At 43.2% G+C, this 27,589-nt stretch overlaps 1 protein-coding gene across 4 annotated transcripts in view; it reads right to left on the bottom strand.

Moving 5' to 3' along the window:
* PHAF1 (phagophore assembly factor 1) overlaps window positions 1-21,393 on the bottom strand; it is a 34,678-nt gene extending 13,285 nt beyond the window's left edge. For 3 of the 4 annotated variants that reach the window (XR_013775549.1, XR_013775550.1, XM_079315789.1), the window contains exons 1-8: window positions 21,327-21,393; window positions 20,825-20,951; window positions 16,041-16,123; window positions 12,211-12,294; window positions 7,477-7,520; window positions 7,106-7,185; window positions 2,495-2,589; window positions 66-163 (exon numbers count right to left, since the gene is read on the bottom strand). Coding sequence is in view for 2 of the 4 variants with exons in the window: in XM_079315789.1 (XP_079171915.1) it covers window positions 66-163; window positions 2,495-2,589; window positions 7,106-7,185; window positions 7,477-7,520; window positions 12,211-12,294; window positions 16,041-16,123; window positions 20,825-20,888 (548 nt within the window). In the remaining 2 variants the exon portion in view is untranslated. Of the gene's footprint in view, window positions 1-65; window positions 164-2,494; window positions 2,590-7,105; window positions 7,186-7,476; window positions 7,521-12,210; window positions 12,295-16,040; window positions 16,124-20,824; window positions 21,275-21,326 lie in introns of those variants that run through there. The other variant, XM_079315790.1, reaches the window with a different exon arrangement.
* Window positions 21,394-27,589: the final 6,196 nt, after the last annotated feature.

Genomic DNA, 27,589 nt, shown 5'->3' with positions numbered 1-27,589 from the left:
AAAAAAAAATTTCTGTTTAGCAAAGGCAAATAAGTGATGGGAAGAGCACGAGCAGCTGCACATACTTGGTGTCCTGCAGACTGTTCCCATTGTAGATGTACATGCGTTTCACAGTCGCGCCATGCGGAATCTGCAGCGAGGCCAGGCCATGGGCAAAGTTGGGCTGTGGAAACACAAAATCATTCCTGTTACACAGCACAGCAGACATTCCAGCTCTAGGTCAGAAATGGCTTTTGAGCCACAGTATATGCTTACCAATTCAAGTAAGTCTCCAGCAAAAGACAAGGGGGTAAAATAACAGAAATAACCCAACCTTCAAGGTGGTGTTTCTTTATATTCCACCACTCCCAGATTCCCAAGCTGGGGCAAAATACTCACTATGTTTATTCATCAAAAGATGCCATTAGTCTGACAATTAGCTGCTGTGTGTACTGAGAATTCAAGCTTTTCCTTGGTTTGATCACTGGTAGCTAGCAATTTCCAAGCAATTGTACTGATACACTGCATTTAAGGTCTAAAAAAAAAAATCATCTGTCTTAAAGGAAAACTTTCCTTTTTTGTCTCCCAGTGCATTAATTTCAGCCTTTTAGCATTTTTGCTGGTTTGCAAGATACCTTATCTGATGAACAGAAACTTGTTCATTAAATAGATTTTTCACTCTCCTTATCACCACATTCTTACATATACTGCTTTGACAGGGATTTGAGTGCTCTCATCAAATAAAAAGCATGCTAAGGAAGTCAGAATGACTCTTAGTGCACTAGAAGGAATTTCTTTCAGTTCTGAATATGACAGAACATTCAAGACCAATAACATATTTTGCTGTCACGAGACAGAAAAAACCCTGTATTTTGTGTCAACAAAAACAAGATGCACAATATGCAAACACTTACCTGGTCTACTTTAACAGGACATCACATAAGCACACAATTCTTAGGAAAAAATTAACCTAGAACAATGACTTTCAGTGCTGTAGCAATTAAGAAGGGAACCTCCGCTCTAGAGGTTCAATTTCAATTCTCTTCCTGAATTTACCAAGAACATTAATACCCTTTGCTTCTTAAAGTAGTCAGACTTCAGATTACTAAAGTGAGAAAAGGTTTTCACGCTCTTCTCACTTGCAGCTTGTTTCCAGCTATACAATAAACCACAAAGTTTTTCATAGTTCTTCCATTTCCATAAGCAGAAGATTACACTGCTTTGCTAAGTAGCTTAGCATTCCTGTACCATCCTCCCTGAAATTGAGAGATTCAAATTTGACTTTGCTCTGCAATCTTTTGTAATGTTCCTCTCTAAAAATCTCCACAAATACTTGTCTTCCCTGTGGACTGTTTCATACTACTCAGTTTTCAAAACAATCCTTCTACATGTTCCTGGGGAGACTTTAGCATTACTCTGTGCAAAGAACATTTTACTACCCTCACTAGAACAACTGAGTTGGTCTCAATGATCCCTATAGGTTCCTTCCAACTTAAGATGTTTATGACCTTTTCAAAACTTTAGTAAAACAACTGTCTTCCTCAGTAGTTTGGCTATTTCATTCATCAATGCCCTGGGAACTCTTGCATGAAAAGAAACTATTCTTTGTTGGGGTGTTCTTTTTGTTTGGCTAATTAGGTTTCTATTCACCTTCCAATGTGAAACCCAACTGACCTTCACTACTGCTTAACAATAACTTCCCCCAGTTACCCCTGTGACATGTCAACCACAACCACTAAAGCACTAGGCTGTGATAAAGAACATGCGTCATCATGTTGGTTGATGTCTTTTTTGTTTTGGCTCTTTGCATGCTCCTTTAATGTTTTTTAACTGGTAAAAGGAGATTATACAATTGAGAGCATTTTAATCTTTACACAAAACAAATTACTCATACATTTTTGTTAGTACAGAAAAAAAAAAAACACAGAGGACCTGATCTTGTTTCCACTTTAGACAGGGATTTCCAAATATTTCAAAGAATGCAGTAATGCATTTAATTATTCAGTAACTCATCCAAACATTTGGTGAATATGCAAACAGGCATTACAAATAAAACTCATTCATTTGGCTTGCTAAAAGCACTCATAATGAAGGACACTTAAGATGAAAACGCATTTTATGAAGTCTATGCTACTTTAGTTGCATAATCACTTTGACGAGATTCAAAAATATCTGATAAAAGAACAGCCTCCCAGTAGATTGCTTAATATTTATACATTTGCATAAACAGCACTCATATTTTTAGAAGACTTCTTTCACCAACAGAATTGCTAGTCTCAGTTCATGATGCAAGCAAAACCCCTAAGCACAGGCCTTTTGTCAACAGGAAGTAAATTTTTAACTTTGAGATGGGTACAGAGCATTAATAAGAACACAACTGAGGAGTTCAATTCCTTCCAAATTACTGGTTTCTTTTGCTTGCAAAAGACAGCAAGACAATGTAGGTGATACTTTGCAAGTACCATACAGGCAAAAAAAAAAAAAAAAAAAAAAAAGACCATCCATGATTCCTGACCTCATACTTTGGGGTTTCAGTCCAGGAGTCCAACTGAAAAGAAAACGACAGTCCTCTGAAATTGAGGTGAAAGAGCTGCTCAGCTGAGTTATACACTAAAAGGGAAGAGAAAGCAAAATCAGAGTTACCAAAATAATCTAAGAATTCTCCAGCTCATATCTAACAGTACCTTCATCACCTCAATGAATTTATCATATCTCAGAATGGAAGAAGAACACAATCATACTGCTTTGCTTTTAATTTGATGCAGTAAACACACAGCAATAAGAGAAATCATAGCTTCATTACAGTTGTCTCTACAAGCCTGCAGGCACTAACCTATTCCTAACAATACAATTATACAACATGACACAATCAATTATACCTTAATATCTCTAAAGTAGTTTAAATAGCCACTATTAGTACAAAACAATTCTGTTCATTGTTATGTAAAACATTGCACAGTATTAACCAGAAAGTCTTTGAGAGGGATGTGCACAGAACATGTCCCTTTCACCCATGGGCAGCAGGAATGGGAGTTCAAAGGAGAGCTCACCCTGTGACCTGCACTTCCACCTCTCCTCCCAAGAGGAGCTCCCGTGCCCAGATCAGCTCCATGCACTCTGGGTTACACAGCCCAAGGAGGAAATGCTTCAGACATACAGGTCCTGGGCCATTTACAATGCTCATTAAAAATAGCCTCACCAGAAACAGCAGCCAACCAGTCAGCTCCCACAAAGAGCACTAATAAATTAGAGCATGCACAGAACTTCCAGCTGTCACCACATCACGAGATGTCCTGATTCATTGCAGTCAATTGCACAACATCGACTACAAACAACAATAAATGTCCTCCCAGTACTTACTCTAACAAGACATACTGTTTTCTAATACTGTGGAAAGATTAAAAAACAATCCCAGAAGACTGAGAGCTTGGGAACTGTTTTAGGATTGATTTTACAAACTTCAACCTGTGCCCAGCGGCCACTGGAGGAACAGAGTGTTCTAGTAACACACAGGAGCTGACAGCTTGAAAACACCAGAGGCTAAAAACAATAAAGAAACCCTCTAACAAGAGAAGCTGCTTTCTTCTACTTTACCAAAGGTTCAATATTCCCTTTTTTCTTACGATGTTATATTTAAAATTACATAGCACAGAGAGAAAATGCATATAAAGAAAAATTTTATTCCTTCCCTCCCACAGTGTCTTTCAAATGTTCAACTTGAAAGACATATCACAAGGTATCTGGACAATGCCAGGCCACCCAGGATAGAAAAATAATAGTTGAGCAATAAGCACTAAGCTTTCAAAAGTCATCATTTGCCTCTTCTACAGAATATGCTGGCTAAGAGTCTTTTCCACGCTTGTCACTGAAAGGAAAACGTGTGGAGAGAGGGAAATGTTTTGATCGGCAGGAAAATTATACAAATCTCTCTCATGTGATAAATTATGATACATCTTTTCCAAAGCCCACAGCCAGCTGGAGAACTATTTTTCCCCTAGTCATGCCAAGTGTGATATCTGATTATACAAATCCCATCAGTTCCCATCCCCTGTAATGTTTGTTGATGCTTAGGTTTAAAGGGCAAGGAATTTTTTTATTCTTGGGAAGTTCTCTCACATCTCACTCAAAACCATAGATCACAACCACATGACTGAACAAGGTAGGGATTTTTTTTTATTATTTTTATTTGTTTATTTTTATCAGACAGGTACCCTGCTAATTCCATTCAAAATTGCTGATAGAAGCAAAAAGACTGCTTCTTTGCTGCTGCACTCTGGGGGAAAGGGGAAGGTTTGTCTCCCAGGAAGGCACCAGAGTGTGACCAGCTGGGCAGTATTTCTGTAGAGCTGACAGGACAAAGCCCCCAACATCAGCAAGGTTGCTAAATGGACACAGCTTTGGTAAAAGCAGAGGCAGATCCAAAAGTCAATTCTTACTGGTATCAAGCACAAGACTTTGCTGGCACCTCAGGGGAGCCTGAGCTCCTGCTGAAGTCCAAGACTGAGAGACCCACAACACAGCAACCCCCTCCACCCCTGCAAGGTCCCTGTGATAGGAGGGAAGGAGAACTTTTTCTTCTACTTTATGACTTGAGTTCAACCCCACAGGCCTGATCCTTGTGGAATGGCACTTCAGCACAAAGCCACATCCATAAGGACTCATAAGGACAGGATGTGGTTTCAATAGAGGCATGGCAAAAGCAAGCCCTTCCCAGCAGGAGGTCAGGTCAGAGAATCATGGAAATGTGGGATAAAAATCTTGGCTTCAATGAAGCTGTTGACCTCCAAAGTGGTTGTATTTCAATAAGCCCCATGACAAAGGTACTGCAACATTTAAAACTAACATTAGCCAAAAACTAATGAAGGTGGTTGATTTTTCTGATGACTCTTCTTTTTTAAAACCACTGATCTGGCAAAACCAAAAATGCTCACTGAAGGTCAGTTTCAACACAAAACTGTTGCTAACCTTTTGAAATTTATTTTGAAACTACCACTGTATCCTGTTGCAGGAAAGTTCTGCTGCAACCACCCTTGGTTTTAAGTGAAACACAACATTTTGAAATTCTAGTGGAGGTTAACAGAGATAAACAAAATATGTTTAAAGTGCTTGTGTTGGGGATTTGGAGGAGTATTAGCACAGAGAAGTAAAGGGATGATTATGTTCCTTTCATTCATGAAAGCTAGCATTTAGTGCTTTGGTCACATTATGAGGAAGGTTTCTCCTTCCACCCACCCCAGCTGCAACTTCTGTGGGACATGAAAACACCATCATCATCCCCACCTACATGATGAAAGCCATTCTGGTTCTTCACCTTTTCTATTTCAGAAAACAAAGCAAGAAAAGAGTTATCAAAAACTTGTGTTGCATAATGCAGTTCAAACTGCTTGTGACAGGCAGCTTAATATAGAGCATTTACCTCTGCTAAGCAGGCTGTTAATGGAAAAAGTATTTTTCCAATGAGGAAACTTGAATAAGCAAACACATTAGTGAAATGGTAATAGAAGCCAACATTTTAATAAATACATTGTCTTATCTACATGTCACTGGATGAAAAAATGTTATGAAAAACTATCACCAGATGAAGCAAGTGTGCAGGTTTTCTTAATTGAATATGGCAGGTGCACAAGATCTGCAAATTCAGCACAAGGACATGTGGTGCCAAACTATCTTTTTAAGTGCCTACATATGATTTTATGCAGTAATAGAACATGCTATCACTTCCACAGGCAATGCTTATGGCTAGATACGTATTTTCACATTCATATACATCACAATTTTAGAAGTCCTCCATCTCCACATATTTGCAAACAAACCACCATCACAGAATGAATAAAAACAATAAGCCACACAGGACATGGAACTACTTTTACCCTTCTTTACTTCTACAGTCTCTTGTACATACCATTTCCATAGCAAATCTAACCACACATTTCAGAGCTTCTGTGTAAGAAGAACTGTTAATGTCAGGACCAAAATTTCAAATTTTAATTCAGATCCTTTGTGTATTACAGCTAGAAATGCTCCAAGCTTTGTTTATCTCAACCTGATATTCATCTACTACTGCAGGCTTTGATGCAATGATACTGCTCTACCCACATGACCCTCCCCAGTTAATAAATCCTGTTCTGTTATGTGCAAGAGATTGTCTGCAGAGAGCAGAGACAAAGGCTGGATATGCAATCACCATCCATCACAAAGAACACTCGCCTGTTTGGGATCTGCCTGACTACTACAAATGGACTGGCTTAAGTTAAAAATAGAAAATGAGGCTCTGAAAATGGTATCTTGACTATATGGAGTTAATGTTCTTCCTTGTTGCGCCAGTTTGTGGCTCCATTTCTTAAAAGTTCTCGAGCAGTTTAATTATAAATATCCTCTTCAAAGTTCCACCACTGGCTTATTTTCATAGCCTAACAACCCCCTGAAATACACTCTTCGTTTTCATATATAAACAAGGAGCTTAAAGATAGTCTTTTTCCTGCTGCAGAGATGGGGACCAGCCAAGTGGCTGTGCAAGAGTCAGAGTGGGTTCAGCCAGGTTAAACAGACGTGTCCTGGTTCTGCTCATGCTGCACGTAGACTGAATTCACACCTCCCCAGTGCTCTCATTCAGGAGGGGGCTCAGGGAGTGTAAGCAGCTACACACAGTTCAGATTTGATCCTGCCTAGCAGGGGCATAACCACATTGACAGAGCATGGGGACTGAGCAAACAGCCCTGGCTGACTCTGCACAGAGAGCAGCTCAAATGTCTGTGCTCAGGGTATAGACAATCCCTGAGGATGCTTGAGAGCTGACCAGCCATAAGGACAGCAACAACAGCATCAACAACAAAGCTCACAGTTCTCTGGTCCTGGCAGTTCAAAACAGATCATTAATGGCATCTGAATACACCACTCAATGCCAATGACTCTCTGCCTTTTCACTTCTTTAAAAAGAGTCACAACTGAACTGACGACACATTTTACATGACTTCCCAGCTCTAAGAAAATGACCATTCTGGAATACAGCTCCAGATCATATGACAACAGAACTGCCTACACATTGCTCCAGGCAGACATACTGGAAAGGTTTCCTAGAAAGGAGTCTGTCAGGCTAGGTGTGCTTCTCAGAAATTTTTTGGCTTACCTCCTGGATGTGTTGCTCCAAATGACTGATCAATTTGTTCTATGGTTGGAGCAATTGCCTGAGAGTTAAAATGGACACCACTGAAAAAGAGAACAAAATTAATCTGCCTGAAGGAAACCAAACAGATGCTACAAACATTTACTAATGGCAATACCACATCTAAATTGTAAGAAGTCTCCAAGACAGAAAAGTAAAGTGGCAATTTAACTGAGTGCCATGTTCAAGAAAGGATGATAATGTATGCTCCTTTATGACAGCTAGTTTTGATTTTTAAAATGAATAATTGAAAAAATTAATTTGGGATTTTTAAAAATTAGTAAAATCAACCACTTTGACCAAGAGGAAATCATGGGAGGTCTTAAATCACTTACCAATATTTTAACTTCACCTTAGTCAAGTCATAAACTTCAATCACCTGAAACACAGAAAAAAAACCATTCATAGTTCAACAAATTCAACATTTATTAGCCATAGTTCAGACACTTGCAAATCACTACAGAGGTAAATCCTTATCAAAAGGCAAGACTAGCTAGTGCTGCTTGCTCCCCTTCTTACAGAACTCTGCCAAGTCAAACCAGTGTCAGAGATCAGAGTTCAGAAACTGAGTCAGCAACTGCACATTTGGAACAAGGACTGAACAACTGTGGGTTCAGGAGAGAATCCCCATATCCCATGTACATCAGTACTGCCTGAAGGAAGAAATACTGTCACTGACACATCAGATCTTGATTTCTACAAAGTTTACTCTTAAATTCAATGGAATGCAACAGCAAGGATTAGCTAATTAGGGAATCCTCTGATGAATGGCAATGGGCTCCTATTGCCCTGAAGAATGGCTGTGCAGAGCACAAAGTCCAAACACTGACTGCACTGCTGTAACTTTCCAGCTGTTCTAAAGGAAAAGATGAATACAGCAAGACTTGGCAATAATATCCCATTTCAATGATACATAAGATATCTTGCAACCTTGCCAAGCATTACAGAAGACAATCAGAAGAGCAGCCCACAAGGAGTCAGGGCAAGCCATAATACCCAGTTCTGATACTTAGTAAATGTTTTAGATCTTACTGAATATTCCAAGGAGCTTTCCTCTCTGCAAAAAATATTAGATACAGATCCTTTGTTCTGAATACATTACTGCAAACATGCATCTGAGACTGATGTCATATGACTTTTATGGCTGTCACTGGATTTTGAGGCTATACTGTGCCTTAAGCAGATGATTTTTGGCAAGCAACCATGGACAAACACAAGCTTCTTCCACCCTAGATACATGTTCCTGTGTCAGCAGGAAAAGAAAACACATACAGCTCATAACCACTGTAAAGCAAAGGTAAAACATGTTTGTTTTGTATAATCCTCCAACAAATCATTGGCAGATTCTGACAGGACACACCCTTCAGCAAGAGAATAAAGCAGAATTTCCCAGGGAGCTTGCTACCAAGTGTGGCTTTAAAGCCTAAAAATATCACCAGCTGAGAAGGAAGTCTTGGTTTTGGGAGATGCCCAGCAAATAACCCTAAATAAAACAACTTGCAATGCTTAAACCACTACCTCTATATATATATAGAAAAAAAAATAAAACAACATTTAATGGCATTTCAGAATATAAGCAACAAGTGGGGCACAAAAGCAAGCAATAAATTAACATTTTGGCAGAACCAGCAAGAGAACAAACATATTTTTCTTGTTAATAAAATGCACTTGGAATTATGCTTCTTGGAAAAACCCAGTTATCTAGTATTTTAATTCAAGTGAAGCTGACATGTCTAGATTTCCTTTACTGTTAAAGCCTATTAAAAAACAAAGGCTACTTTTATGAAAAGCTAGGACTGATTTTACTTTTTTTAGTGCTCTTGCACATCTTTTCCCTCCACAAAATTTTTTCTGAAAATAGAGAGAACCAGCTCCACCCCAGATCTTGTTTTGAAGCAACTACTGTGTGCACTGGCACCCTCCTGAAGTTCTGCTGAAACTGCAGGGTGCAAGACAAAAGGATGAGCTGAACAACCAGGAGCAGTGCACAAAGAATTGCAGGGGCACAAATGTGGTTCCCCCCCCCAAGAGAAACAGCAGCCAACAGGCACCAGTTTGGCAACAACCCTCTTCCCATGACTCAAACAGATCATCTCAGGTCAACATTTCTTTTTACCAACAGAGGAATAAACAAGTGCAACTTAGCAAAAATTAATGGCAGTCAAAGGATCTCATAAGCCATGAAACCCATAATGAAGAATAGTCACTTGAAAAAAAAAAGAACTCTTCTAAATGATAGCAGCTACACTGACAAAGTGTGATTCTGTGTGCAGATAACAAACTGAGAAGACCAAGAACTGTCCAGTGATGGGTTTACTACACAGTCAGAAGACAGTTGTTTTAAATGAGTAAAAGCTGATGTTTCCTCACACTCACTGTTTTGATAATCACTATTAAGACTAAAAGAAATATTCAGATGTCTATTATGAGCAATAACAGGCCAATGCTCTGAAACTCAACTCTTTTTCCACCTCAGAGGGAGCACACATGAGAGACCTTAATGCTAAGTAGCTTCCAGAACCTGGTCCTGGATCTACCAATTCACATCAGCAACATCTCCTGCAATGCTTTGGCTACTGAAGGTGAGTCCTTCCCCATTCTCCCTGAAAAAAGGGAGGAAATGAGGAAATTTCTCAGGAATACTGCTTTATTCCTGCACCAGTTTCCTTGGGATTGCCAAGATTTTCCATATTAGTAGCCTGTATTCCAATCTCTTTCACAGTCAAATTTATTAGCAAGTCTGTATTTAAAAAAAGAAAAAACAAAACAAAAAACAAAAAACAAAAAAAAAAAAAAACCAAAACAAAAAAAAAAAAAAAAAACCCACACAAAGAGAATAAAGGCCTCCTGATTTTTCCAGTTTTGCTGCTGCTGAGCAACACTCAGAACACAATCACACCATCTTAAAAACAGACACCACTTACTTTACACCTACTGTATCCTTTAACAAGTCCTGTTGCTCACTTCTGAACTGATCCCATCGAGTTTGTTCTAAAAAGCTTTCTGAATACTTTTACAAGAGTAAGTTTCCACAGCACTGTATGCATTTACACAGCTTGACTATTCACAGTTCAAACAAACACAAGTATCGCTAGACCACTGAACCACAGCAAAACAGAAGACATTGTTTTTCCTGAATATTTTTTTATTTTTGAAACAAACCTATAAACACATACCAGAAGAGTCTGGGGTTTCTATTTTTTCTTTAAAACTAGCTTTTAAATGCAGAAAAGCAAGAAAAGAAAGGCAAGAAACACAGAAAGGTAAGAAAAGCTCTTACTTGGTTCTAAGCCCACTGGATGTGACAAAATCAGACCCTCAGAAACTGGAGATGAAGGGACAAGCTATACACTACTTACAGCACCTCAAAAACACTATAGGATTGCAACACCCCCAAAATAGTCACTCAGCAAACCATGTACTTGAAATGATTATGCCAATTTTGAACTCAGTCTCCTGCAGAATTACATACAGTTAGAAAGATTTCGTACAGGTGACATAGAATTTTCAAGATATTCTCTTAAAAATTGCAAATCCACATACTCAGTCTGAATAAGTAAATTCAAAAACTTATAAAAAAAAAAAAAACATTTTTATAGAATGACTTCATGAATGTAAACCACCTTAAGGCAGTTACAAACAAATCTGGGGAAAAAAGTGCTCAGTTGTCCCTCACATTAGGTTAATTTGAACTGAAAATTTTCTTTTAAGTGTGCATTTTTATAATTTATATTAAAAATTTTCAGAAAAATACAAGCATACCATGGTGTTACAGGCTATTCTTAGAGAAATAAGTACTTCCAACAACCAATCTGGGTTGCTATTCAACAATTTCATGCATATGAAGTACACAAAGAGCTTGAGATTCAGCTGACAGCACATGCTTCTCTCCTACAGTAATTTTTGGGATAAACCAATGGCTGAACTTTGGAGAGTGGTATTTTTCTGCAGGTTTTATTTCACATGTGAGTAAAGAGCAGAGGGCTCCACCTACCACTGTTCCAAACCCTGCAAGTATGGATGTGAGCACCATATTCCAAACTTGCCTAAACTGTAAACATTCAATTTTTATCACATATTAACACCACACTTCTGCTTTCAAATGTCAAGAGGCACAGCAGTTACAGCAGTTCCCAATTAGCCAAATCAACACCTAAACACTTCTGTCACAGAGAAATTTACACCCACCAGGTGAGAAGCAGTGACACTTGTTCAGCACAGCTGGTCTGGCTGAAAGGACCACTCTAAATAACTAAGAAGTTACAAACAGATATTTTAAGGGCTTCAGTTAAGAGGTTTGTAACATTTTGTAGTCATACCTCTCCAGTCCCACTTTGTATGGACTAAAAATATTTATTCCATTACAGATACTTTGCAATGATAAATGCCATGGGAAGGCAGTGACCAGCCTGCCTGTTGTTTTGCATATTAACTACACTAAGCATCCTTGAGATATGCAGATCAACTCTTGGTCACATAAAAGCACAAAAGCAGAATTGAAGACAGCAACTGCAAGAATCAAAACTCATCCAGAACAAATTGAAGTCAGTGCAGCAGCCAGCTGCTCACAAGAGGCCTGGATGTGGCTTTCTGGGGGGAATCACACTCACACCCACACAAGTACTCTGCAAAGCTAGCTCAAATGAAAACTATGAAGGGGAGGAAGTTGAGCTTCATAAATAAAATGGCAGCCCAGATAAAGGGACAACTTGGGCAGAAAACAACAGTCTGGTTTGCATTAATGATGATCTGATTTCAAACTCAAGGCTTAGCTTTAGTAAGGGCTTTGTGCACTTTGTGTGCCACTCAAGACAAGATGGGCAAGTGAGACCACACTGCACCATCACTCCTGTGGTGCTTGTACATCTCCAGAACATAGGTAAGGTGCTTTACTTCCATGAACAAAGACTTAAACCCCAAACTGAAGAAATGCAGCTCATAATCACAAGAGAGCACTCTACATTGAGATAAATTAAATGTCTAAATGAGCCACATATGCTCTGTTAAGTGTCAATACATCCCAGGGGTTTGGTGTGCATTGTCTGTTTGCAGGAGGGGTGTTTTATTACCTTAAGTCTCTGATTGAAAGCATCAAACAGCAGTTTGATTCCATCCTGAGTCAGGTTAAGGATGAGGTCATGGCTAAGAGGTGACTGCAAAACAACAAAAAAAGCTGTTAGGGTTTTCATTTCAAGACATCTTTGTTAATATATATATCACTGTAGAAGTATAAATTGGTTACTTTAAAAAAAAAAAACTACCTCAGAAAACAATCACTTGTTCAATGAATAAGCATAACTAAAATATATTTGGCCAAACATCTCAACCCCTTCAGTTTTGTTATAAAAAGAAATAGAAGTGCCTGTATAATATCTGTGCCATGCAAAACCTCCTAAAAGGAGTTACTGTAAGCAGGGGAAAAAAACCAGAAAACAAAACTATATAACCCTCAAATGCATTAAAAAAACAACAATAAGAAAACCCCACCCCAAAAACTATCACTCCCAGTTTAGCATCACAGACATCATCTGTGGGACAGCCTCTGTTGCATTCTTGGTGCACAAAAATACCAAGTCTCACATCAGAACCAAGCATGTGCTTGACAAAGAGATGGCTTTCCACTTCAAAAATCAAACTGTCACAGTCTTTTTTAGGCCTCAAAAGGAAGGCTTCAGACTCTCATGTTGTGCATTTAGGTTTCCTTAGTTACTGTGAATCATAACAACTAAAGGCTTAATTTGCAGTCTGCTGGAGTCAATAGGAGACATTCCACTGGCTTTCCTGGTGTCTGTATAGGCTCTACACCCTCTCAGTCTGCTGGGCCACTGGGGAAGCTGCTCTCTGCTCTACCAGTGAAATCCACACAGACTTGGCCCCAGTTCAGCTTTTTGATCATGTACCATCTAAAGCACATTTGCTTCAAAATGCTCTATCCCCCACAGCTGTCTTCTCAGAGGAAAAAAAAAAAAAAAAAAGAGGTTGAATGGCAGACAGGCAGTAAGATTCATGCCTGAGAACTGCACCAGGCAGTTTTCTAACAAAAGACAGAATGAGGATGGACTGGGGCAAACAAAGGCATCTAAAGTTCAGCCACACCATACAGCCCTTTTATGAATTAAGCACAAGCTATCTTATTTTGCTCTATTGAGAGGAGCTCTGGGGTTTGACAGTCAAAAGCCCAATTCTCATCCTCAATTTTTTCACATCAACACTATCTTCTAGCCTTGATACTTTCTGAGCATTTTCATATGCATGTTCCAATCCTTCCCAAACCATACAGCCAAGAAATCAGGTCCTAGACTTCACACTACTAGGTCAAAACAAGCCATGGGGCTTTCCATCCCCTGTGATGCAGCTTTCCTGTTCCTCTGCATTACTGCAGTAGCTTTTCCTGAAGTTGGTCCAGTTTGAGCTCATCCTTCCTGACCACCAGTGATCTGGTGTGTCAACTCTCTCCTAAATGAAACTCTCACAACATTTCACACAATGCCATCAACACCTCACTCTTGCTGACAAGCTTTGATGGCTCTGTGCAGAACTGCAGCAGCATTGCAACAGAACTATCAGCTAGAGATAAAAAGGCCTAATGTTGATTTTGACAGTCATATTCTAATCCCTTACACATCTAATTTAGAAAAGCTACAGATAGAGAAAAAAAAAACCCAAATACACCAGCAGAGTTGCTCTGCTATGGGATATGCTCTGCATTTCATTGGTTTCTAAACAGTTTTCATAAGGTTATTCCAAAATTGGGAGCATCACAAGTACTTTTGAGTGGGTGGAAAATAACCCCCAAACATCTGAGGAAAAGCTTGCTAATTAGTACAGCAAATAGCTTCTGTTCTATGCTGGCATATTTTCTAATACATGGAAAGATTCAAAGGCACAAATTTAGTTCATGTGACTTTTAATACACAAAACAGAACCTCAAGTATGAAAGATGATGCCAAGAAGCAACAGGAGAGATCTTCCTGAAGGAAGCACCACAGATGTGCAGTTCTATTGCTAATCTACTTAAAAAGAGGCAGGAAAAACTTATCACTGAACAATCCCATCAACCAAAAATCCAGTGGAAGAAGCTCAAGAAAACAAAGGCAATTAGTACCCCACTTAAACTGACCAGAAATGAGTTAAAATTCTTTTATGCAGAGAAAAGGATTCATCAAGACTTTTTGGCACAGTTTGGGCATCCCATTTATGTCAAGTTAAAGAGAGCACCATGGGCAGATCTAATTGCATTTAATTGCCACATAAATTTTTGAAAGGAAATACTCACTGCTGGAGTTCCAGGATCAGAAATTCAGTGTTTTAGACCCAAGAGCTTTAAACATTTGATCATTGTGCTCAAAGGCAAAGAGGAAAAACACAAAGGCTGTTCAGGTACAGTTTTTCTAGATAGAAGTTATGCATGGCAAAGTTAATTTAAAGCTTTGAATCTTCTAAGAACAGAGCTCTTTGTGCTCAGCTGCTAATGAAATGCATGACACTCTGCACGAGGTAAGGACAGAGCCAGACAGTCAAATAAAGGCCCTAAGTGGTGTGTGAAAAAAAATATCAGGTACTGAATTGCAATAATATACAAAAAAAAAAAAAAATTATCAGAACTATTCCAGAAAGTTGGGAAGAACTTTTTGTTAGACCATGCAGGTGCTAAAATATAATTATTACGTTTTGGGGAAAAAAAAAAACCAAATCACTAAATCTGCCCTCTGCTGCCAGAACAGAAGTTCAGTGTGCACATTCAAGATCAATGTAATTTTGAGAGGTGTAAAAAACCAAGGAGTGGTACACTTCTGCTTACTAGCACTGAACCACTAATCCTTCTGTGATTCTACAGTCTGAGTGGAACAGGAATCTCATCATTTATCTAAACAACTCTAGAAATAATTGAAATGCACTGTGGTAAGAAAAGCTAAAAACCTGCAAAGAATACAAAACACAAGGAATGTGTTCTGTGCCAAACGGATGCTCCCATGCATTAATCACAAGGAGCCAGATCTGCAATTCAATCATCATAAAACACATAAATCCACATAAAGTGGAGAAAAAAAAAAAAAGATTATTCATTTAATAATATGAAATATGTATCCAGCACTGAACACCAGAGTCAAGGTTGTTCTTAGCCACTCAGTATTCAGTGCAAATGCACAAGGCCAGAATCCTTACTTTGATACAAACTAACATTGTAGACTCTGCCTTTTTACTGATGCAAAGAGATGTAATTTGCAACATATGAATATCATCTTCTTATTAATGTGCATTGCACATAAAACATCTGCAGAGTCCTTTGAGACTCCTTTGTCCTATCTCCCCTTACACTTCCATCAGAATAACACATTTTACTTGATCTAGCAGAAGGGTTTGACTTCTAGTCCCCCTTTTGATGAAAGCCAAACATAAAGTAACTTAATGCTGAGTTATGAATAATGATTAAACCATTTATAGCTGGCTTAAATCATTGCACTCACTTTCTGCAGACAAACCTGCAGATGCAGAGAAAAGGTGTGGAAGGTTTTTCGTGGGGTTCATCACCACGGGACCAAACATAAAAGCAGAAAGTGAGTGATTCAGTTCTTTAAATTGCACCCCTTCACAATGATAAAGTAAATAGATCAGAATTACATGCCCAGCTAATTATGTAACATTCCACTTCTTAAAGGCAAAACAATGCCATACCTCCATTGCATATACAAAACTGAAAGCTGTTAAATCACTGTACTGCTGTGCTGAGGATTATTATATCTGACACAAAACAAAGCCTGAAACTCTCATATGGTGGCAATAATTTGGTGTAGTGCAATTTCAAGTAGCCCCACAACTCACACAATATGCACATGAGCACAAAGCACCTCTTAATTCACCAGGAGTGCATTTCCTGGCCAGCCCGTGCTCTACTCACCTGCTCACTGTAGAGAACCTGGACGTTTTTGATAATGCGACAGTGTTTCTGAAGAATTGCTACAGCCTGAGCCAACGGCATTCCTGAAATAAAAAAGGTGCATTTCTTCAGTGCAGAGACAAGCTAACAAAGATTTTTAACAGCAAGGTTATACATGAGGTAACCAAACCACCATCAGCAAATACTGAGTTACAACAGAAAGGTATGTGGTCAACAAACAAGCTGACAGTCATGGTATCAGCACAGACCTGGTGTTTGGAAACAGAAAAGTCATTGTTTATCTACCAGTTGTTAGGCATATATGAAAAAAATATCTCTAGACACAAAATTACACAGCAAAGTTCAAGCAGAAAAAAGAAAAGAGCTTGCCACAGCCTGTGCATAAAATTTTCTGCTTTTTGGGGTCATCAATCCAATAACTGGTAAAGCAGCCCATATCAAACCCCACTAGAGCTGGCTAAAGCACTCCCTACACACATTCAGCAGGCTCCTGAAACACTTTTTATGGCACACACTTTTTCATTAGCCTTGATGAAGTACTGGGTATTCATACCAGACACCTACAAATACTGACAGAGCAATGATTCTCCTTAGACCTAAGAGGCCACATTAGCTGCTGATATGGCTCCATTTGTGTCAAGTAAGAAACATTATCTTCTCAGTTTAGACAAGACAGACATACTAAAAATTTGGTTCAACTGAGGAAATACACTTGTAGTCACTGAGCCCCTCATACAATTTCAAGAGCTTTTTTTTCCTTTCTTTAGTGTATATCTTATCTTTACAACTATAAATTTTTGAAAGCAGAATGGAACAGCTGATTCTGCAGAAAAAAATAGCACCACACCATCTCATCATTTATCACACTAAAAACCTTTGTTGCCTTTCCAAATGAAATGTGATCACATTCCTGGATTCAAGGCAGGCATTTATAAAGCAAGGTTATGAGCTCATAATTGTGAAGTTTTATTTTCCTACTAATTGTTGAAATTCAGGTTAGTTATCTGACATTTTATTCCCATTCTTTGCCCTGTCCTTTCCTATTTCTAGTCTTTAAATGTTAAGAAACTTGGCATAATTAGGGATAATTTACCTCAGAACCTACACTTCTACTACATTCAAAACTTTTAGTTACTTGCTACACCTCTCAAACTCAGACAGTATGTCATGTTTCAAAACACCTTTTAGACATCACCTATGGTATCAAAGTGAGAAAAGTCTCTCTCTCTATATATATATATTTATAACATACACATCTAGCTCACCATGGGTGCTGCTTTAAAGTAATAAAAAAATCCCCCCAAATACCATTCTCATTGTTATGTCCATATATTGCAGCTCTGCTGAAATGATGAAATCGAGTTTTGGCAAAACAGATGTACAGATTAGAACTCCAGTGATTCAATTTGCAAATACCATATACAAACATGTCTGCAAAACTGGTTTTCACCTTAGCCCATAATCTTGGGGACAATTTGGTTTGCAGCTAGAAATTATACATCAGTAGATTATATTAAGTAAAAAAGAAGAGTTATTATTTTAATAATGGTAATGAAATTAAAATGCAGAGCCACACAATAAAGCAGCACTGTTTCCTATAATCTAGGAAACAGCAGTTGCCTTGTAGTCTAGGCAGCAGAGTTTGAAGACGACAGTTATTATGCATTAGGTAATATTTTCAAAATGGAACAGAAACATGAATAGCAGCAAGAAGCTAAGATCAAAGATGCTGCTGTAAAAATTCTACATTTCCCAACCTAGTAAAAAGTATGAATCCAGAAAAAAAATGTAAGGTTGACTGAAGAGTATAAAACCCACATCCTAAGTCAGTATCCATAAAAGACTTGCAGAGCTAAGACCATGAGCTCATTTAAAAAATAAACCAGTGGCACAGGCTGAAGCCCAGCCAGCACAGCTGACAGGGCCCATACACTGACAGTGCCAGCAGCCCAGGAGGATTCTGTCAAAAAGCACCCAGTTCAAGGAGTGCAGGAACACTGAGTTGGGGCTGTAGTTTGATGTAAACTGATGCAATCCTGGGCTGGTAAGTGTGCAAACAGATGGCTCATGTGACTCTCTTACTCACAGCTTTCTCAGGCTGCAAGCAAATGGACATGGACTGGCTTGGTTCAGTTTTCAGTAACTGAGAATCAAACAGAATTGGCCACGCAGCTGCTTAGCAGAGCTACAGTCAGCAACCCAAATTCTCCAGGAACAGTTTACAGGACCCAAAATGTGTTGAACAGCCAGTATCCTCCCTTTGCCTCCATTTGCAGAAAGTCAAAGGAGGAATTAAAAAATGGGTTCTTTTTCTCCAGTCTTCTCACACACAACATCCCCTTTTTCCTCAACATTCATCAGCCGTTGCAGTCAAAGAGGAAAACAAAGAATTCTTTTTCCCCTTGCTCATCAGTCAGGGGAATGGGGAAGCAAACATGGTTCCCAGTCAACCAAACTGAGCCATGGCAGTAATGCCTGCAAAGACCAGTGCTAGGGCTCCTCTGCCACAGAGCTTTTCCCCTTCTAAATGCTGGAGTGATACAAGCAGCACAGGACAGCTCTCTCATAAACAGGTCAGGAACATCATGGCTTGAAGCATCAGCCTATGCTAAGACTGTGTGGCTTGAAGGGATAGGGACAGAGAAGTGAATAAAGATTAGGAAAAAAATACAAGAAAATCTGAGATTAATCATAATGCACTAAATAAAGATACATGAAACTTGGTAGGAAAAGAAAGTATAAAACACAAGAGAAATGCAAGTATGCCTTAGAAATTATATATCTCAAGCACTAATAATATAGCTATAGGCAGTAGAGAATAAGTATTTAATTGTTCTCCTTTAAAGCAGCAGGAATGTAGCCCAGGAGGTGCAGTGACACAGGTATCTAAACTCAGTCTTGGTTAAATTTTTTATGCTCTAGTCACAAAGTGAGTCAACACTGGAGCCAGAAACAAAATCCAAAAAGTCATGTACAAAATTTTCCTGGCATTTCCCCTCAGTCATCTCCATTGTGGGCACAGTACTGGAAGCCAGAGTCAGCAGCAGTTCAGGAATACTGCCATTAGTTCTGCTAAGAGCAGAGCTAAACAAATAATGAGTAGAACAGTGCTGGCAGTGAGAGTCCCATTTACACCAGCACCACCAACCCTGCTGCCACTAACACAGCTGAACCAGCTTTGTCAGCAGGGACAATCTTCACACATGGCTGCTGCAGACAAAGTTAAGTATCCCAATACCTAGTCAGCCTCCTGCTCTGCACCAGCAGGTCATGCTAATTATATATTAGACACATCACGTGGTGGCTATGTTTACTCCAAGAAATTCAGCTGAGTTTCCTCCCTTCACATCTATGCATGTGTGTGTGCATGCACATACAGACACTATAAGATTTTAACCATGAGACTGCATTAATAGGCTTTCCCTGGGAAAAGGAAAAACATTTTCTCTTTCCTTTCCTTGTTTAGACACAGAGAATGGAGGGGAGCTGGTACTCTATTTATGAAGACAGGGTATGCAGTTGGAGGTTGCTTTTCCCCAGGTAACACAGGCACTAAAGGATGGCAGAAGGTCACACAAAGCTGAAAGCACGGACCATTTAGGGTACAAGGAGTTCACCAAGATTTCATAGGGTGGGACCTGAGGTGCTATAATTAGCTTCCAAAAGCCATTTAGCCCCATCTGTAGCCATTAAGTTGTACTTGACCGAAGTCAGGGCAGCATAAACAGCCCTTTGTGTTTGATGGGTTTCATATAAATAACTCCAAGGCACAGCACCGCTCCTTAGGTCCAACCTAGCACAGAGCAACTGTGTAACAACCACTTTAGGAACAGTCTGTCCCCTGCTGTCACAGGTGACAGGAGCAGCAGTCCAAGTGTAACTCAAGTTCAGGCAGACGCTGAGGGCTGACACACAATGCCTTGTTTACATCTACCAAACTCCTACCACCATTAACTTCTCACAAAGCTACAGCAACGATGGAAAACATAAATAAAAGAGGCCAACACTGATATGTCACACAGCCACTCAGAAAAGGTGACACTGACAGTATTTTCTGAGACTTTTAAGGACTACCAATATTTGCATGAAAACAAAGGTCACCCAAAGAATCCACATAATCTCATTTCAACTGCACATTTAGGTGTCCTGCCTGAGCAGCAGCCAAATTTGCACCATGGGGGCAAGTTCTTTCTCATCACAATAAGTAGAGCAATAACTGGTAGGGAAGGACTACTCAGCGAGATGAAAAATAAAAATTATTGGGGGGAAAAACAGTTGTTATCTAACCCTGAGAAAATATCTCCAAAGTTTACTTTCTCCACTATTTCGCAACCCAACAGCAACACAAAGAAATTGTGAAACTCGACGCATGTTTATGAAGGGTTTGTACAGGAAAGAACAGCATTTATAGCAAGTATCAGTGCACAGCTGAAGCTGCCAATATCACCTGACACATATTCAGGTGACAATCAGCACATTCATGCTTCCTCTTTCAGGAGTTATTTAAAAGAACGACTAGTCTTCCACGGCAAGACAAAAGAAAGCAAACGAGCAGATGAAAGCACACAACCAGATAAACAAAGCCCAAGTTAGCACGCAAAAGCTGAAGACGAAACTACAAACAACAAGGAAATCCTCTAAGTATTTTTAGCGATAGGAAAGGGTGAGCTGTGGCTCTGGCTGCCCTTCTCTCTCCGAGTCCCCGAAAGCGCTGGGAGAGCCCTCACTGCCGAGGGGACCGGCGCGGCCCCGCTCAGCCAGGGCAGGGGCAGGAACACACTTACCTAAGGTGAACTCCCATTGCTCGTTCCCCAGAGACCGCTCGGGCACCACCTCCAGATCGAGCATTGGCTCAGGTAGCGCGGAGGCCGCGGGCTGGCACGGCGGGTCACGGGTGGCTGCGCCGGACCCCTGCGGGAGGGACGCGGAGGGAAGCGGGAGGGAAGCGAAGCCGGCAGCCCGAGCCCGGCCCCGCCACCGCCCCCTGAGGGGACCGGCCGCCCCCCAGCCCCGGGGGCAGCGCTGCCTCGCAGCGGGGCCCCGCGCCGGGCTGCCGCGGGGGAGGCGCGGGCTGCGGGCTACGGCAACCGGCCGCCCCTCCCCGCCCCGCGGCCCCGCCGCCCGCGCCCCCCGCCCGCTCGTCCCAGCCGGTCCCGGAGCGCGGGCGGCGCGGCCCCGGCGGGGCGGGGGAGCGGCCGCGGCCCCGCCGCTCGTCCCGGCGGCCCCGGCCCGGCCTGAGGGGCCGGGGGGGCTCCGACCCCCCCCGCGCCGCGGGCCGCCACTCACCTCACTTGCGGCTGCTGAAAAAGTGCTTTGCAGCTGTCGTCAGGCGCGCCCGCGCGCGGGCGGGGCGGGGGCGGGGCCGGGGGTGCGCCCCGCCCTCCGGCCGTGGGCGAGCGGGGAAGGCGTCGGCTTGGGGAGGGGGAGCTGCGGGTTCGAGTCCCACCCCGGCCTCGTCGGCAAACGAGGTTCAGACCTACAGCAGCAGCCGCAGTTACACCCGACACGATAACCTCGGGATTCTAAACAAAATAACCAACCCAAACCGCAACCCAGGGCCGGCCAGTTTTTCCAGTTGAAAGGCCAGAGTGGAGGAAAGAAGTGTTAGGGCGAAATTAGTCAGTGGCACGAGCAAAGGTACCGGAATGAGCTCGGGAGTGACTCAGTGAGGAAGAAAGGACGAACGAGGTCATCGGCTTTGCAGTGTTGTCCGAGCAAACTGGGGTACAGGGGTACTGCCGGCCAAGAGCTCTGAGCCCAGGAAAGGCCACATTTCCCTTGGGATGGGGCTCACCCCGCAGGAACCTGCTCTGGTCACACCCAAAGACCCCCAGTGCCAGAAACATCCACAGAGCTGGGGACGAAACTGAACTGCCAGGATGTGCCACCACCTGGGACAGCCCACTTCAAACCAGCCCTTGTTTTTATGGTGGAAACTTGATCCAAGATAAAAGGCACCAGGTCAAGCACTGCCCAAATAAGCAGAGAACTGAAAGAGAAAAACCAAGGATATGGAGCCGTGCCATGCTCACACAAAGTGACACCTCCCCGGAGCAGGGCAGCACAAGTGATGGAAATTCAAGAGGGTGCAGAGGGTGTGGTAGCAGCTATAATTCCTTCTGCTGGCAGGTTGAGACTCCAGGGGGGCAGAGAGTGGGAGGAGATGCATTTTTTCCATATTTATTTGAGAGTGGTAGCAGAACAACTTCTCCTTGGGTGATAACCATCTTCCATCCCCTCTCTCTGCTGCATCCCTCCTGGTGGTGATGCTCAATCCTGGCCTGGGGTCACACCCCATCCCTGTGCCCACCATGTCCCAGCAAGGGCTGTCCCATAGCAATGAGAAAACATCAGACAGAAAGCATCAGTAAAGCACACCCTTCAGGCTGCCCAACACAGAAATTTGAGGGCTGCATACTTTTAAAAAAACAAAGTCAAACATCATTTCAGCTAGGTTTGCACTGTGGCTCCTTCCCACAGGCAGAGGGAGCCATGGCTGGCAGGGGGATCAAAGCATTGAAAAGAAATCCCAGCTGTGTTTGGCAGCAGGACCCTGGCCAGGCTCTGCTATGGACTCCACATCTCTCAGCATCTCTCTTCAGGTCACAGAGCTGTCAAAACAGGTGAGATTTGAATGTATATGGTGTGGAGCAAGCCCCAGGGAAATCAGTTTTCCCTTGAAGTCAGCTGCATGTTGCTCTATTTATTATTCATGCCTTGCTTGCTTTTTTTTTTTTTTTTCTTTTTTTTCTTTTTTTTTTTTAATCCAAGCATGGTGACATCTTAATATGCTGAAAAGCACAGAGGTGCTGCCAATGTTTCCCCTTCACTCCAGCCCTCTGACACATCTTTATTGGCTCAAAAACAGAAATTAGCCTTTCCTCTCCTGGGAGCAAGGCTAATCCTTATGAGCCACTTGCCTCTTTCCAGCTCACTATATATGTATAAAATACATATAAATTTGTATATATACAGTATTTGTGTATTTTTATATGTAAGTTCATATTGTGACATCTATAAGAAATGTACTTGAGAGAATAAATATGTAGCTAGAAACTCTACATACCTCATTCATTTAACAGAATACAAAGCACAGCACCCACTTTTAGGCAGGTCCATGGCACATGCAGCCCTCAGGTTGAGGTGCTGGGAAAACAAGTGGGTGCAGATCAGTTGGGCTTTGCAGAAACCCTTCTCCACCTCATTCCTGTGTTTGGTGATGCCCTTTGAATGCCCAGTGCTGCAAACTGGGGGATACAACAGTCTGGGCTGTCATTAGAGAAGATTCAGCATCCTTTGTAAGAGAGTATCACGAGTACCAGCTGAATTCACCAAGGAGAATAAAGGCCAAATACAGTGGCAGAGAAGAAGAAATTATTTCTGAGTGTGCCTCTCTGCTGCCACTGTTCACACACCAGCCCAAACCCCAGGCTAAGTGGAGAAGGGCCAGGCACTGCCAGGTCTGGGGTTTGTTCTTTAAAACATTCACCAATGCATTAACAGGGGGCTGCCACCTCCTCCCAGAGCTTCAAACACACCCCTGACATTACCAGGAGGGCACAGCTGGGCAGGAAAGGGCAGTGCCACCCTACAGGGCTGGGCATTCTGGTGAGTGCAGTGATTCCTAGGGTGAGGAGGGAGATCCCAGGTAGGAGCACAGACCAACAATAACTCCCAGCTGGCTGAAAATCCCACCACAGCCTCCTGAAGAAGGGCAAGTGCAGGCACAGTGGAGATGGAACTCCTCCTTGCACTCACACCTACAGGAGAGCCCAAGCCCCTCCTTCTCTGGGTGCACTAAATCTCCCCCATGCACCTAGGGCAGCCTCCCTGGATTCCCAGAGCAGCTGGTTTCCTTTCAGACCACATTCCTCATTCTGTCAGCCAACACAAGTGAAGAAGAAAACAAATCCTGATTCACAGAAGGCAGAAAACCCACCCAAGGCTGTTTGCATGGCTGGTTGTATCATAGGGGAGCAGCTCCAGGGTTGTTTTGGAGCTCCTGGCTTCGGTGGCCGGGGGTGGTTTGCACAGGTGATCACCAGCTCCAGAGAGAAGCTGCAAACCCCAGGGCCAGCCCCATCTCCACTGAGCACTGGTGTGCTCCTGTCTCCTGGAGAACCTCTCCCACCTGGAAATCCAGCTGCAAACTGGGTTAGGCATTTTTTTTTGCACAGCTGAGCCAGCAGTTATGAAAATTCCCAGTTATGAAAATTCCCAGATCCCCCAGCACCTCTTCTTCCCCAGCAGGCACCCGTGAGCTGCTCACGAGTGTGGGGATGTTTTCCCCCTTGGACACAGGAGCCAGGAGCAGCCAGTATCCACAGGGGTGCTGGGATGGAGGTTCTTTGTGTGTCTCCACCACAAACCCAGGCTGCCAAAGGTCCCGACGTGGGCAGCTGAAATCAAACCCCCAGAGGGACTGGAGGAGCCCCCCAGGCTCCCCAGTGACTCCAGGCAGGGTGGCACTTTTGAGGCAGATTGGGCAAAGCACCGTAATTTTGGCAACTGCTCGTGATAGGCAAAACTTAAATTTTAAAATTATAAAATTACCCTTCTTACTCTCCAGATTATGGAGCACTCCTTGGAAAATTCAGCCCCAGGGCTCAGGAAGCAATGCACAACTTTCTGAAAATCATAATGAATTTTTAAAGCCTGGATCTGTTGTTAATGTTTCTAACTGAATGAATGGCAGTGGGAGCATCCATCGGAGATGCTTCTACCGAAGCCTTGTGATGCCATCACATTTTGAGGTGAGATCAGCAGCTATAGGGGATTAATGGATTTCTACCGATTTTTAAAAAAAATTTTCAAAATTGTTTTTACTTAAGTTTTTTTGTTGTTGTTGTTGTCTTTGGTTTTTTTTTTTTATTCTACACGTCTGCGGGGCGATGTTGGCCAAGAAGAGCTTTTACATCCAGCCGGTTAAAAGAAAGCAGAAAATTGCAAAAATGAACCAGGAGGGACAAGAGCTGCGCGGGGCTCGCAGCGTGCGCGGAGCGAAGGAGCGCTGCCCTCTCCCGATCGGATTGCAGAGCAGCACCGAGCAGTCTGCGGGAAACCTGCCCTGTGCCTGCTCGTAAAAATGGGCTGGGAGCAGATCCCAGCCTTGGCAGCACTGATTCAGCTGGAGGAAAGATATTTGCTGTGATTTTTGGAGGTGCGTTTCCTGCTGCGAGGCTCTGGGCTGGCGCTTAGGAATGGATCCGAGCAGGGCTGGTAGCCCAAGAGGGAGTTTGCACTCCCCAAGGGGGGGATTATCCCACTCCTTCAGGGGGATTTTTTCCATAGCCGAGGGTTCCGGGACCCACCGAGCTGTGCAGTGCCATCAGTGCCAGGCTGGGGATCCCGGGCGGGCAGAGGATGCCGGCAGCACCGAGCCCGGGCCTTCCCAGGGGAGACCCCTGGCTCCGATATTCCCTGCTCAGCACTTTCCCTGCTCGCCTGTGCTGAGCATGCCCTGCCTGCCCTGCCTGCCCTGCCCTGCCGGGATGGTTTGCGATCACCCTGGAGCCCGCCGGAGCGGCGGCCAAGGTGAGCACAGCATCAGCATCCCAGCGTGCTGCGAGGAGCTGCCCGCTGCTCTGCTCCCGCAGGGATGCTGGGGCAGAAAGTGCTTTTTTGTACCTTTTTTTGCACAGACACAATCCTCCAGCCTGCCCTGAGCCTTGTCCTGAGCCTCCCTGGGCTGCAGTTCACATGCTCCAAGGCAGCATCCTCCTCCCTGCTGCCTGTGCTGCACTGGCAGTGGTGGCAGCTGCTGCTGCGAGGTGCAAATCCTGCTTTCAGCTGCTGCCTAGCCAGACACTTAGGGTTTTAATCATGCCTTGAAAACTGGTGGGCAAATTTACCTTGTGGAAAAGCACACAGATTCTATTAAAAAAAAAAAAAAGTCATTTAAAGCACAGGATTTATTAAAAAAAAAAAAAAAAAAGTAAAATACGGACTTAGAAGTTCAAAGAATCCCCAAATCTCTTATTTCAAGTGTTTATGGATCCAGGAGTGCTGCACATGTGGCAGGGCTTTCAGCTGGACTCAGTTTCACCTCCAGATATATTTCCAAAAGGGGTATTTGATTGTTGATGATGAGGAAAGACCATGGGGCATGCTATGAGAAGGAGGGAGGGGGCTCAGCCCCCTACACCAACCTGCTCCAGCCCTGGTGCTTGAGGTTTCATCATTTAATGGGAGATGAGCCAGAGCTGCAGGGGCCCTCTCAGAGCCCCTGGAGATCTTTGTCCATTTTGTCACAGATTTCTGGTGATCGAGCAGCAAGGGTGTGACTTGACTCTCACTCAAGGGCTGTGATGGATAGAACCAAGAACAGAGCTGCTCTTTGAGCCTCACTCCCACTGCAGTGCCCCATGGTCCCACTGGCACATCCTGCCTGGGATGCAGAGGTCTGGGTGTGGTGAGGTTTGAAGAGCTGGTGATGAGGCACCTTGTTGGGGTTAGGGGTTTCAGAAAGTCACGCAGCCCACAGGATCACTGGCACCAGGTCCCAGCAGTCACACCAGATGTGCTCTGCTGAGCAGAACTGAAAGCAGAACCAAAAAGAGGATCTGTCCTCTCATCTGTGTGGGAGCATCCGCCAAGTGGCTGTGGGACGGGGCTGTCGCTGCCAAGAAAGTGTTTGGGGGTTCCTCAGCAGCAGCTCTGACCTGAGCACAAGGCAATCACTGGGCAGCTCAGGTACAGTCTGTGCATGCAACTCTGCCTGTCCCTCCCTTCTCTCCTTGCCCTGATTCCCAGACCTGAAACACAGCCAGAGAAAATGACCTGGAAGGTTCCCTGCCCATCACAGGGGGGCTGATCTAAATGCTCTCTAAGATTTCCTCCAGCCCTGAGCATTGTATGGTTCTGTGGCCTGGAGCAGGATCACAGCTGGCTCTCATGCAGGGCTGAGCATCCCCAACTATCCTCCTCCTCCAGGGCTGCAGCAGCTGTGGGCACAGACTCCTGGCTCCATGGACAGCCTGCCCAGGTGGCCACAGGCTGGTGGCAACCCTCTGGTTGGCTGGGGCAACTAGGAAAGGCCAGTGAGGGGCTGGATGGTGCTGGAAGGGGATTGCAGTGCCTCACCTCCAGGGCAGGTGTCTCATTGTGGTGCTGGCCCGTGCAGGGAGCAGGGGCTGCAGTGCTGTGAAGGGCAGGGCTGTTAGCTCTTGGTGGGGTGGGAGGGGACCTGGTGCTTCCTCTGGGCAGATGCCACATCATTCTGGGAAGTGAGATACTCAGAGCTTTTCTGGCTCTGAGGTGATGGCCAGTCTGGTGTTTCTGGGTAGAGCTGCCTCTTTATTAAGAATTGTCTTCTGGTAAGAGCTGTCCCCCCCGTGCTTTGTTTGCAATCCAGCAGCAAACCCACATTCTCTCTGCTCTTCTCCAAGCTTAGAGCTCCCAAGGTTTCATCAGAAGGTCACTCTGCCTGTACACCACTGCTGTGAGTGGCCAAAGCCCTGACATTCTTCCAAAATCCTGCAACAGCAGCAGAACCACCCCAGTCATCTGCTTCAGTCACAGTCACATGGGAAGTGATCAGGGACAAGGGC

This window comes from Erithacus rubecula (assembly GCF_903797595.1).
Source record: "Erithacus rubecula genome assembly, chromosome: 12".
Lineage (NCBI taxonomy): Eukaryota > Metazoa > Chordata > Aves > Passeriformes > Muscicapidae > Erithacus > Erithacus rubecula.
Note: the sequence above shows the minus strand (reverse complement) of the source record. Positions and strands in the feature narration are given on the sequence as shown.